Source organism: Theobroma cacao, chromosome 7, assembly GCF_053813885.1.
Source record: "Theobroma cacao isolate CCN51 chromosome 7, ASM5381388v1, whole genome shotgun sequence".
Taxonomy (NCBI): Eukaryota; Viridiplantae; Streptophyta; class Magnoliopsida; order Malvales; family Malvaceae; genus Theobroma; species Theobroma cacao.
In genome coordinates, this window is record NC_142645.1 from 4,007,003 (window position 1) to 4,021,627 (window position 14,625).

General features: G+C 33.9%; 1 protein-coding gene across 1 annotated transcript; it reads right to left on the minus strand.

Moving 5' to 3' along the window:
- Positions 1-7,899: 7,899 nt before the first annotated feature.
- LOC148761476 (G-type lectin S-receptor-like serine/threonine-protein kinase At4g27290) lies at positions 7,900-11,470 on the minus strand. Its single transcript, XM_088808073.1, has 7 exons — positions 10,105-11,470; positions 9,637-9,768; positions 9,219-9,373; positions 8,919-9,129; positions 8,575-8,812; positions 8,344-8,494; positions 7,900-8,264 (listed from the first exon to the last, which is right to left on the minus strand). Exons 1-7 carry the CDS (start codon positions 11,381-11,383, stop codon positions 7,959-7,961), a joined length of 2,472 nt encoding a protein of 823 aa, XP_088664199.1. The 5' UTR covers positions 11,384-11,470; the 3' UTR covers positions 7,900-7,958.
- Between the last annotated feature and the right edge of the window lie 3,155 nt (positions 11,471-14,625).

Below are 14,625 nucleotides of genomic sequence, written 5' to 3' on the forward strand. Positions count from 1 at the left end.
GTTCACTCTTTTCTTTAAGTTTTAAATAAATCTTTCGGAAAAAAAAAATTCAGGATACTATTAAGACAACCAGAAATACAGAAAGGGAAGCTCCAAATCATAGATGGGTCTACTGGCAGTTCTCGTAAAATGTGAAACCTGTGATTTTTTTAACGAAGGTGGGCTCGCCATTATAGTTTTTCCTTTGGATGGAAAAAGGAGATGCATTGCATTGATAATACAGAATTCCCCTGCGTCACTCAAGCGGAATTTTCAAAGTCCCCTGCGTTACTCAAGGGAATTTTCAAAGTCTGCAGTTGCGGTCCATTGACTAAAGATTAACAAAGAAATCTGAAAAACAAGTTTGTGAACGAGTCGTTCCAATTGAAGTGCTGTTGTAGTTTCTTATATGCGAGAAGGTTTTGCTTTCTTTTGCTTTGCCAATTCAACTAATTAGTCTTGTCTTATCACTTTTGCACATATTTTTTTTATTTTACCGAGTTCTGTGTTCTCAAAGTGAAAAGTTGAAGCTGAGATGAATTGTTGCGGATAATAGAGATGGAAGATGACAAAGAAAATCTTGAATGTTTCAAATTTCTTGAGCTCCTTACTATGGCTTCAAGTTTTTCATGTGAACAATCAAGATCATTCTGATCTAGTGTAATGACCTAGGTTGGGTCACTCGCCCAACAACGTTTTGTGATCACGTCATTGGTTTCAACTTTCATATAGACACTCAATTCTTTAAAGTCTTCCTCAAAATCACTGTAGCGAGCTTAATTTTTATATGAATTGAAACTAACACGCAAATGCACGTGTGGTGACAAGTAGTAAAGTGATAAGTATAAGTGTCGATCTTACAAGGAGTTGGCTACAATTCTTCATTAAGTATTAAAGTTGAGTCAAGCTAACCTTATCCAAACTAACCAAAGTATGGAATATGATTAAAAACAAACTAATTAATTAAGCTAATTAAAGACATGCAAGGTGAAATAATCTGGAAGCAATAGTTTAAAAGTCTACTATTATGGCTTTATTCAACATTTCACTTGGATTGTTATTCCTCTAATTATTTAATTCAATGGGACTTGATTCTAATCTAGAATCCTAATGCATGAACAAACTTATGTTTAGGCATTTGTACAATAATTGCCTAGATTAGTTAGGCCTCTATATGTCTATAGGATTCAATTAAACTAGGTTCTTTAAGCACAATTTCTCCTTAGATTATATTTGGCGTCTAGGCATGTGTCTACCCTAGTTGCTAATCAAGACACTTAATTTCTAAGTGATTTGAACACATATTATCCAAGCCTAGGTCTAATCTAAACTAACTTCATCAAGTCTCATTTAAATACCACAACAAATCAATTGGTGATCAAGCAATCAATGGTCAATAAATTCATATTTGATTAAACATTAACATACCATTCAAAATAAGTAAAAGAGCAACAAATAATTCAAGTTACATGTAGAAATCCACCAAAATCCTACATGAAAGCTATTTAGTTCATCATAGTTACAACAAAGTTTAACATTTCCAGAAAATAAGTCATTTCTATAGTGGAAGATAGGGAGAGAAAAGAAAACTAGTGAAAGAAATGATTTACTGCAGCTTTTAGAGTCAAAATCTCCTTTGATTTCTCCCTTTATCTCCTTTTGTAGAAAGCTTCCTTTTCTAGCAAAATATTCTTTGCTTCCAGTGCCCTTTCTTAACTAAAAAGATCATATTTATGCTCCCTATTAAAAGCCCTAGTTACCAAATTCAATATATGCAAAATTGAGACTGCACATGTTGGCGCCATGGCACTGTGCTTGTTGTGTAGTGCATGTAGGTAGACCAAAGGTGGCACCACGACACTGGGAGTATGGCGTCGCAGCATCGTGCTTGCTGCCTTGGTGCCTTGTGTCCTTTAGCCTCTATGCTATTCCTGCTGTAGTTCAGTCACTTCCTATATGATTTTGACCATGATCCAATTAGAACTAGACAAAGTGATAAATACTAAAGTTGTAGGCCTTTCACTAAGCTTTCTAGTGATCCAATTTAAATCTCATCAATCGGACTTCTGTAGCTTGAGTTATGCTCAAATTACTACAACATAATCAGAAATCTCCTGAAGTATCTTTACACCATTCTTTGCCATTTGAACCCAACATGCTTGTGCACCCTCAATAATGAAGGACTTAATCAATAGAGGATAAAAATTGGACTTTTATACAAGAAATAAGCTAAAAGAACTCAATTAACAATACTCAAACATGCTCTAAGCTAATTAATAAAAAGATGTAAAAATTACCTAAAATTGACTAAAAAAAAGCACAAAGGACTTCATTCTTTTATGCTTAACAAAGTGTGAGATAACTCTATAAAACAGGGTTATCACACCCCCAAACTTAACATTTTGCTAGTCCTCAAGCAAAAATTAAAATAAAGAAAGAAACATAAACATCGAAAACATTGAACTATAATTTGGTTACACCAATCCAAAGATCACTTAAGTCATCTTATTTCCTCAACATCCTAAGCAAAGTATAAATATTATTCAAGTTCACATTTCACTAAATTGCAAGCCCATTTTCAAAGGAAATCCCTGCTATTGTGGAGTTTCACGTGATGAAAATCAAGCCATCTGATAAGTTTATGCTTATGTAATAATTTAATTTAGTCAAGAGTTTCATATGTTTGCTCTTTACCTCTCTCTCCACTAATGTAGGCTCACACTTACTTAAGGATCCTTAGGACTTAATCAAGGTTGTAACGTATGGCTCAAGTCAGGTTAGGATATAGGATAATATATGGCTCAAAACGCCCTAAGCACATAATCATTCTAGGATCTATAACGAGCTTTATTCTTCAATACTTCTAGTCACCCTTTTCTTCTGCCTTTTTCTCTCATCAAGCACTTTATTCTTGTATATATATATATATAAACATTTTAACACACCCAAACTTATTTCTTTTTGTGGTAGATAATGAGGTGAATATTTTCACAAAATTTTGTATTTTTCCACAAACTTCACCTTTTCTACCTTTTTCTTCATTACTTAGCTCAATTACACTCCTAAAAATTATCTATGTACTTAGGAGTGACAGGTGTTAAAGAAGAAACTTATTTGAAGGCTAAGGCTATTTAACTATGCGTTTAACAAAGAAGAGGAAAAATTAGGCTCAAAAGAGGTAACTAAGGATAAAATATAACATGGTAGGCTTAAAAAACTCAAACGATCAAAAGATGACCTAAGTCATTTCCCTAACTAAGTGTAACCTAGGATTTCACCTTGAGAGAAATTAAAACAAATTCTAGAGCTCAAGACTTTATTAAAAAATTTACACTTACATAAACATTCTCCAAATAAACATAATTATTCAAAGCAAGAAACACATTCTCAATATGGTGGAATTCATATTCTTCAATGATGCTTAACAACCAAGTTCAACATAATACTCAAACAATATTCACACTTGCTCAAAGTACAAGGATAACAAGATAACTAGTTTTCTTCATTGGATAAATAAATCAAAGCAAATGGTGCAATTAATCATAGCCAACATTTTCAGAGAAAACAAACTTGCTAAACTTTAAAGTGAAACAATTTACTTAAATTGAACTAATAACATGTGAAAACATAAAAAGCAAAGCAAAGTTTAAAATTTTAAACTCCCCCCCAAACTTAAAGCTAACATTGTCCCCAATGTTACTAAAAGTTAAAGAAAGAAGAACTCCCCTAGTCTCACTCTTTCTTCTCCTCATCATTGACCTCGTCAACATTGGGATCCTCCGACATTGATGGAAAGCTGGTCATATCCATCCCTATGTGAAGTGCGCAAGCACTGAACATCTGCTTCATTACTCTCATACAATTTGCTTGATATGCCATTTGGTGTTCTAGATGCTCAAATCTCTTAGGTATGGTAAGGTGTGTCGGGTGTGGTGGAGATCTTAGTGCGAAAGATGAACTCCCACCAGCACTAGAGACCAATCTATGAATGATGTTGGGACCCAATGGTGCCTTTAGGTGCAAAAGTTCTTCTTCACTTGACCATTGCACTCCTGCTTGCTTGCACAATGCTGTGATGAGCGATGGGTACCAAATGTTGTCCCTAGTTGAAATGGCATAGTGAACAATGTTATTGAAAATCAACTTGCCAACATTAATGGATTTACCTGTGACCATGACATAGAGTAGGATTGCTCTATCCTTCATGACATCACTCAAGTGTTTAACTAGAAACATCTTGGCTGTGAGGAAGTGGTACTAAATCTTGAAGAAATTGTCCAACACGTTAGCCTTGAATGAAACCGAGATCCTTTTGGATATTTTCCATTGCGTGTCAGGGTCGCCAAGGAAAGTGATGACCTTATAAAGATTCACATTGCCATCCGCATAATGGGCATACTTATCATTTTCAATCTCCAGTATATTATAAAATTGGTTAATGGTGAGGCTATTAAAAGGTACTCTCTTATCCCTATAAAATGTAACTCGATTTTCATGCTCATATGCATTAGCATAAAGCTTTCTAACAATTGGCATCACTACTACTTCAGGATGAGCACAAAAATTTTTCCAATGTCTCGCTATGATTACACTCAAAATATCTCCACATCAGACATTGGGTAAAACAAAGCCTCTCTCAAGTACCAATGATTTTTGAATTAACGACTGAATATGACATGTAAATGCCTCAATTGACACAAATTTGGACTTATCATATCCATTGTCACTAGTTCTAGCTCATTTAGGTGCCATAATTCAACTTCACTTTTACCATAAGTCAAAAGACCTAATTAACTCCAAATATCTCCTCAATAATTTTGACTTTTTCAGTTCTCTTAAAAATCTAAACTATCAACAAGAATATTACCTATAATCACCAAATTAACAGAAATCTCTTGAATTTGCAGAAAATTGATATTACTCACTATGAACAACTAATCTAATTCTCACAATCCACCATAAAATTTCACAAAACTTGAAGCATAATTATAAGAATATCAATATTATGCAAAGCCCATCAATAATTAGCAACCAAAATCTTCTACACTAATTACTTTCCACAAGAAGAAGAATTCTAAGAATTTGATACTTGCAAAAAATTGAGCTTTTTGATGGAAGAATTTGGTGAAGCTTCTTGAATCTTCTATTTTGGAAAGAAAACTTGAAGGATTTTGAGAATTTTTGGATTAGGTATTGGGGATTTGGGTGTGAATGAGAAAAAATTGAGAGAAAATTTGAGAGTTTGAGTTTGGGAGAGAGAAGAAAGAGAGAATATTTAAAAAGGGGGGCTTCGACCTAGCATCGCAGCACTGGAAGCTCGATGCAGTGGAGCCGAAACTATTGCCTCTTTTTGTAATAATATTTCAGTGTTGGAACACTAGGGAGCAGCACCACGACGCTGCCCTCTCAAGGGCATCAACAAGGCTATTTTGGCATTGCGGCACTACGGTGCCTTATATTTTGGTGCCGCAACGTTGGGAGCATGGCACTGCAGCACTGTGCTTGTTGCCAAGCACCTCCGTTAACCTACAAAACAAGAAAAAATAGAAAATCAATGATCTAAGCATGAAAATGGACAAATAAAATCCTTGAATGCAAGAATGAAAAAAAATTATAAAGATAAACATAATTAAAAGTGAGCACAGATGCAAGAACTAAAGAAAACAGGGAAATAAAAATGGTAAAGAACTATAAAGCTTAAACGTAACAAGAATAAAAGAAAAAATAAGGAAAATAAGGAAGGGTTAGGGAACTTGAGCTTTCTCCCAAGTAGTGCTTGCTTTGTAGTCTTTAGTCAAACGTTGTTTAAATTCAGTTGGGATTGGCAAGATGGATGGATGAGTGTTGATGTTTAACAACACCTCCCTAGTAGTGCTTCAATTGTTGCCCATTCACCTTAAATTTTTCATCGGTTGAACCATCAACAACTTCCACTACACCGAACGGAAACACTGTTGAAACGAAAAAGGGTCCTGATCATCAAGATTTTAGCTTCCCTGAAAATAACTTCAATCGAGAATTAAACAACAAGACAGATTGACTCAGCTTAAAACAATGCTCCACAATTCTGCTATCATGCCATTTCTTAGCTTTTTCCTTGTAAATCTTGGCATTCTCATATGCATCCAATCTAAATTCATCCATTTCATTGAGCTGAAGTAATCGCTCCTCACTTGCCACTTCCAAGTCAAAATTCAATTTTTGGATTGCCCAATAAGCATTATGCTCAAGCTTTATTGCAAGATTACATGGCTTCCCAAAAAATAACCAATAAGGGGACAGGTTCAATTTCACCAAAATTAAAAGCCAATTCTCTTAATGTTCCACTTGCAACAAGCATTGTTGATAAGAAATAAAAGTTTAAGATTGTTAGAACACGGAATTGAAAAATCAATAAATTGGCTTCAAGGAGTGTAATAATGTCACTTTTTTTAAAGTTTTATTCGCCTTCACTTGTAGTGTACAAAAGAGTTACTGACGTATAAACCTTAAAGATACAATGAATCCTAGTGATTGACAGTGTTTAATCAAACTTCTATAAATTTTTTGGTAGTAAAATGATATAAAAGAAAACTTGGAGGAAGAATGAAAGATAGTTATTTTGTTTTTGTTGTGTAGTGTATGTTTTGTTGTTCCAAAGTAGAGTCTTTTTATAGACTTAGGTGTCTATTCTCAATGGACACAGTTTTTGTTTGTTTCAAACAATCATGTTTGTGACCCATATTTATTTATTTAAAAATTTTCAATATACAAAATTATGCACTATCAATACATCAAATATTAATCCTAAAACTATTAGTTGTATAAAAAATTTTGGATTGTAGATTTCCATTGACCACAAGACTCATTGAATTTGGAAAGCAAGTCTCTCAGGCTTGGATTTTTCTTACACTTTAGGATGATAGGTCTAACAGTATTTAGCAACACTAAAAACCTGTTAAAGAAAAATTTGTTTAACGAAAGTTGATAGAAAGAGCATGGAAGAATTGTGGGGAAAATTTTTTTACACCAAAGAAAATAGAGAGAGGAAGAAAGTCTTGCAAGGCTTTGGGACCAAAAGGTCCACTTCATTAATTGTCTTTTGATATACATCATGAGTTAATAATTTTTAAATAATAATCAAAGGTGGGTAAAAGATTCACGTAACCAACCACCTTCTCCTATACTTCAAGGTTTTGTAACTAACCACCTTTTTCTATACTTCAAGGTTTTCACAATGTTCAAGAAAAAGCATCATTACAAAGTAAAACAAGAAGTTTTAATCACACATTAATCCAAACTTTTGCATGTTTATTTGAGCCGGTGGCCATTCCCTATGCAACCATCTACTCCTTTTAGAGCTATATTCACCTAAGTTAATTTCATTTTCCAACAATATTGACCTAAGGTAGTTTCATTTGCCTTGGATTAAACATCAGACAAGTATGAATGGGCTAAGCCAATTGCCTATTTGGGCCATTTAAGCATTCACACTGAATTTAATGAAACCTGAGGTGAATTTGGGCCTACTCTACAATTTCGAGTGACTTCAGTATATGTCTAAACAATGAAAATATGAAACTTTGTAAAATTCATGGGGTGATGCTGACACTAACCATTCAAACACCGATATTCTTTTAATAGTAATCTAATTCTGATACTAGTAATTGTATTTTGATAAGATTTTTTAGAAAATCAATAAAAATTAGACAACTTTAATTAAAAATTAAATAAGTATTATTAATCTGATAAATCAATATGAGTATTTGGATTAATCACTTCGGGTTAATCACTTTTAATATTTTTGGGGCCCAAAGAGAAGAAAGATATTGCTCAAGCATCCTGAAGGTAATTAAATACAAAATGTGATGCATGCATATCTTAGCTCATCACTGTGAAAATGGAGTTATCATTTCGTCCATTCTTGTTTTCTTCCTGATCAGGTCTTACACGAAAAGCCGAAGCTACCCCTACGTCCATTTGTCAAGTGACAAATTCAACTACCGTGCCTTTAACAGGGTAATGGTGCACTCATTTGCAGAAGATGATTTACTGTTGCTTGATGAACACTCAGCTTCAGGCATATTCCTCCCTGTGAAAAACCCTGGCTGCTTTGGTTGTGGCAATGCATTTTCACTGCCTAGCATTACAATTACAGAAGACATGTGTGGTCTATCTTCTGGTCGTTGCTGCACGCACAGCAGTCCCACATGAATGCATCGCTGCACTTCAGATGGCAAGCAAAAGTTTCTAAGAGCATCATCAATCAGTTCCATTGGCCTGCTTTCTGTCCATAGTTTCCATGCCTGAAATGTCAGAAATTCAGAATCATTATTTCTGCCTTGGAAATTCAACATGGTTAACAATCTCAACATTTAACCTTACATGTCCGAGAAGATTATGATCATAATCTGGGTGGGAAAATCCCCTGTTCTTCTTTCCACTTACTATCTCAAGGACAAGAACCCCAAAGCCAAAGACATCAGATTTCATTGAGAAAACCCCATCAATGGCATACTCGGGAGACATATAACCACTGCAAATATGTTGTGAAAACAATTTAAGAGCAACATAAAGGATAGCCATAAAGAAAGATTTGATTTACTTTGTACTTACTATGTTCCGACCAGTCTATTTGTTTTGGCCTCAGTTTGGTCTCCCCAAAATGTTTTAGCTAAGCCAAAATCTGAAATTTTTGGGTTCATTGCATTATCGAGTAAAATGTTGCCGGACTTGAGATATCTATGGATTATTCTAAGTCTAGAGTCTTGATGAAGATAAAGAAGTCCTCGAGCAATTCCACCAATAATATTCACCCGTTTACTCCAGTCTAGTAGTTTGCTTCTTGTTTGATCTGATTCAGTTCCCCCATGTTAGCCAAACCACTAATAGAATCCTTAAAGAGAAGGTGTCATGAAAAAAAGATTATGAAACATGAAAGGAATAGTGAAGGACCAAACCAAAAATAAAGTAGTCCAAACTTTTGTTGGCCATGTGTTCATAGATTAACAATTTTTCATCTCCTAGAATGCAACAGCCGATAAGCTTTACAAGATTGCGGTGCTGAAGTTTGGCTATCAAAAAAACTTCATTTTTGAATTCTTTCAGCCCTTGTCCAGAATCCTTTGATAGTCTCTTTACTGCTATGTGTTGCCCCTCTGCCAATGTACCCTTAACCATAACAAATAAATGTTTTACTTACAACAAATATACATGCTGCAGAACTTGAATGAAGCCCCGGTAGCATATTATAGCTTTACCTTGTAAACTGCTCCAAATCCACCTCTTTCCAGCAAGTTCTCAATAGAAAAGTTATTTGTGGCATTTGCTATGGTCCCATAATTAAATAATGGCAATTCCATCTCTTCATTCTCCCTTTCATCACAATCCATTGCGCGATTCTTTCTTGTCAATCCTGAAACGATGCATAATGCATTGGCATTAGTAAAAGCACCTTATGTTTATAGTTAAGTCAGGCGTTATGGGGAAGGGATTCAAACTCAAGACATCCATCATTTTTAAGGCAATTTCACAGCCACGTTAGTAAAAATCATTTCAAAAAAGGAAAAAAAAGAGGGACTGGTTATGAGGACTAACAGCAGACATTTTAATCCGACAATTTATGCCAGATAAGCAGCCTTTGCTAAAGTTTCAACATAAGTAATCAAGTTTATTTACCTTGCTTATTACGTTTCCTCCACCGGATACACAAGACCGGTAGTATCAGCATTCCCATTCCTATTATGACAGAGCCGATTATAATTGCTACTCGCTTTTTCTCCCATGATTGCCTTTTTTGTTCGATATTAGCTGAAAGATTCGAGATAAAGTCAGAGATGTGGATTTTCAGTTTTTTTCCAAGTTTGTTACAATAAAAAATTCTGCAAAAGGCAAACTGATCATGTCCACAGTTCCAAAATTTTCTTCCTTTCTTTCCTTCGCTGCCATCCAAAGATTGTCCTCAGCTTACCATAGTTCAAGAGCAAAGTACCTGAAAAATGTTCTCTAGTTTCTACTCCAATTGATTCTTACCTCTAAATCCTACTTCCTCTAGACTAAATCCCTCAGGATATAATTGCATGAATAAATATTGGAAAAAAAAGAAGATTTAAACACGATCCATAGTGAAAAGAAGAGGACAAGTACCTATTTCAGAAGCAGAAAGTCGAATATAAAGGTCTTGCCCATCCTGCCCCATATCGTCTCTCATGTCCAACAGATCACCAAACCACAGCAGGCATCCGCTTCCCCCCTCTCTGATATCTGAATTTGCATATGCAGTGCAAGAGCAATCACTCAAACAGAACTGCCTACATTCTTTGATGTTCATGGTCATGTTAACCTTGGAATGGGACGTGTCTGGCAATTTCAAACCCGTGCGCTTGTGAAAGCTATCTCCATTGTTACAAACCAACGGAGTTCTTCTAACACACCCATCATACCAAACTCCTGAATTCCACTGTCCTACGAATTTGGGCGTGAACCCTTCCAAGCATGAACACACAGCTGGAGAGTCATTTTCGTTGCAGATAGCATATGTGCCACAAAGAGCATAGTTCACACACTTATCAAGACGTGACGTGAACAAAGACTCCCAATCACGTTGTTTATCACTCCATAAAAGCACCTGAACAAAGCCTGATGGGTTCAGCATATACCTAACAACTTCTGAACTGTTTTTGAGCTCAGTAGTATAATAGACTTCATTCTCATTCAAATCAAATTCATTGTTGAAAGTGATCATAGCTGTCCTTTTCATCGATTGAAAGAGAAGTCCATTCCATGGTCCTGCTCTGTACTCTATTTTAGATCCCTTCTCAATTACTATTTGTGGATATCCACTGATATTCATACGTAAAACGTATTGGCCTGGAGCAGGATCGTCTGTACTTTTCCAGGATGACAGAAACCACTCAAAACCTGTCACTAAGTTCTTCCCGATTTTCATTCCTGGAAGAAAAGTATCACAAGGATAATCAAAACTCTGCCATAGATTGTCTTCAGCTGGGTTGTTGTCTTTTCCATCTTTTACTACAAGATTTCCTGAGTTGAGAAGATGAGCAACGGGTTCTAGTGCAGCTTTTGATGTATTAGATGACCAAACAGTGCTATTTGTGCTATTCAGAAGCGAAAGAATTCCATGGTTGGACAAAAGTAAGACTCCTTTATAATCAGAAATTGGAGTTTCTCCATTTGCCACCCATACAACCGTTCGCTCAGATACTTTCTTGTACCATATTCCTAAGAATCGACTTGTGGAACTTAGCGTAGGGCTGAAAAATCCCAGTTCAAAGCTCCCATCAGCTGAAACTAGAGTTTCACCATCTCTAAGGGATTGACTTGGAGAGAGATTATCTACTGCAGTAGCAGTCCTTAAGATGGAGAAAACAAATAAATATACAAGAAAGAATGAAATCGTCACCATTGATTATCTCATGTTGCACTTCTTTCGTCAAATATGAATGAATGCTTTGGAAAATTTAGGATATTACTGAGACCAACCAGAAATGATGAAACAGCTGCTCTTAGAACATGGTAGGTCTACTGACAGTTTTCTATTAAATGCAGAAATTGTGATTTTTTTTCAAGGAAGGTGGGCTTATCATTAATTCCCTTGTGTTGTTCAAATAACGTTGACAAAGAAAGCTGAAAACGAGAATGCTCTGAATGAGTCTGGGTTAATATATTTCATATTGAGGTGTTGTTGTTGTTGGATATTTTCAACAATAATGAATTGAAAAAGTAAAAGGAAAAAGACTAATTTAAATAGAGAGGAGTATTATTGCACCCCATGGATTTTGGGTGAATTTTTTGGGTCTTGGAGGTTTGAATTAATTAAACTTAATATTTAATTATTTATATCGACACTTGGCAAGGCAATTAAAAATTATTTGGCTAAATATTCAAATAAGTTCCTAAGCTATACTAAAAAAGTCAATTAAACACCTATCATTTTATTGCATTTAAATAAACTCTTGGACTTTTATTTTGGGTTAATGGTTGAAATTCATATTTTTTTTAATTACTTTGCAATTATGAGTAGCTAATTTTATTTTCTAGGATTGCAATTGAACTTACATATAAACTGAATTTTTAATCTCTTTCTTACTTATTTTCATTGGAATTGAATTGTTTATTTCAATTTATTTTTACTGCTTTTAATTGCTTAACTACCAATTAAATTGATTTAGGAACCTAAACAAACTTGAAAAAGGTAGTTTAGAGTAAACTAAAGTTAGAATAGTATATGATCATATTAATTGATTTGTGTTTAGGATAGGGATATACCTATATGCTATGTGTAGCCAGAATTAAAATCTGAACTTAATGAATCTGTTTTAATTTCAATTCACATAGGAATATAGTGTTTTGGTTAAAATAGATATTTTTGTAAGACGAGTTGGGAGACCTTTATAAATAATTGAGGACTCTAGGTTAGTAATTCAATCTATTGAAATAAGTTAAGGAAGAGAGGTAAGATTTAGATGAAATGTGAGAGATATTGTAATCTTAGGCTTAGTTCTATTGATTTTTATCAAATTTTATTTCTGCTTTAATTTTTATTCTTATTAATTAGTTTTGTGAATTTTTAGTTTAAATAATTATTTGCTTTTTGACCATTTGGATAAAATTAAATTGTGTTAATTTTAATACTTGGTAAAATTTTTAGAATAATTCTCTATGGGATCGATACTTTATTTGCCATTATACAATTCTTAGCAATACGTATATGTTGTTGATTTCTCATACGCACGTATCGTTAATAAGTAATATAATAGAAAGTAAAATTTGTTCCCACGGAGAATTGAATTAATTCTTAATTGCTAACTACTAAAATTATAACACCCTAATTTTATCCAAACAACCTAATTTTTAAAAAAGAAAAATTGAAACTAACAACTAAAACTAATCTAAAATCTATCAACAAAATTATTTTATTAAATTCAAGTGACTATTAGACCTAAGATTATGATATCCCTTAATATTTCATCTGATTATTGTCTCTCTCTCTTAACGCAATTTAATGGATTAAGTTGTTAACCTAGAGTCTTAAATTATTTATAAGCCTCTGTCGAGTTTCTCATAAAAATACCTCTTTCAATTAATTTACTATATATCTATACAAATTAAATTGAAGAAAAATTCGTTAAATTCATCTCTAATTTTGGCTACATATGGCTTATAAGTTTATATCTACCCTATATACAAATCAAATCACCTAATCAACTAAGTGCATTCGATCATATGCTATTCTATTCAAGGTTTACCTAAATCTCCATCGTCAAGATTTAACTTAGGTTTCCAATTCAATGTAATTGGTGGTCAGGCAATTAGAAGCATTAAGAACAAAATAAAATAAACAGCTTAAACCTATCAAACATAAGCAAAAGAGAGATAAATAAATAAGACTACATATTAAGTTCAATCATAATCTTAGATACACAATTTAGTTCCCCATCGTATCACACATCATCCTCAAATAGAATTTAATCATCAAAACTAAAACCAAGAAAACAAAATAACAACAAAAAGGTAAAAGGAACCCAAGAGTTGAATTCTTGATCTCCAAATCTTCTTGAATTATTTAATTTCTTCTTTAACTCCAATGAGACTTTTCTTTAATGATTTTGTAGCTTGATTTTCAGTTCTCAATCTGGTGTTTCATTTTCTAAAAGGTCCTCCAAAATGTTGTTTTTAAAGGGCTTTGAAGTTAGGCCAAGTTAGGTGAAGAAAGAAGTCAATTCCAATAAGGATTTCCTCATCAGACTACATGGGCCGCGACCGACTTCCTTTAAAGCCAGGGCCTTGACCATTTAAATAGTAGAAATCGTAATTGTTCTAGGACTGCTGTAATGCTCTAACTTCCAAGCCGAACTGACCGGAGTGGTAAACAATAAAGTTGTAGCTTTTTTTCTTAGCTTTCCAATGGTCCAAGAATCCCTTCATTTAGAGCTCTGTAAAGAGATTTATAGCCAAAATACTGAAACATGTGCAGCAGAGGTCTACACCTTGAAATTGCTCTTCTTCTTCCACTAAAATTCTTCTTTCATCAAATACCTACAAAATCACAAATAAATCAATAACAACCTATCTTAATCATATTAACACCAAATTAAGCATAAAATTAACTAAGATTAGATTGACTCACCGAAATTAACTAATTTAAAATAATTAAATAAAATTTACTAATTTTTATGCATTACTACAAGAACTAAGCTAAATTACTATCAAAATTATGTCCAAATAACTCTATATCATAGCGTTATCAGTATGCTTGCTTGAGTAGAATTTTAACTGACAATGACTGGAATATTGCATAAATTCCATTCCTAGAAAATAAGACATTAGTCCTAAATCAATCATTTCAAAGATTTTTAGCATCCGTGACTTGAGCTCAATTAGGTATTCAATTTTTGGACCAGTAACTAGCAAATAACATACAGTGCCACTATAAGCTTCACTATATCACTTACCTTTTTTATATAGAAGGTTGCTTCAGTAGTGCTTCTGATGAATCCTTAGTTTAGTAAATGATCATCCATCTTTTCATACCATGCCCTTGGTGCTTGTTTGAGACCATACAGGGCTTTCACTAACTTACAATCTTTGTTTTCATAACCCTTTTTACATATCCATCTGGTTGTTCTACATATATATCTTCCTTCA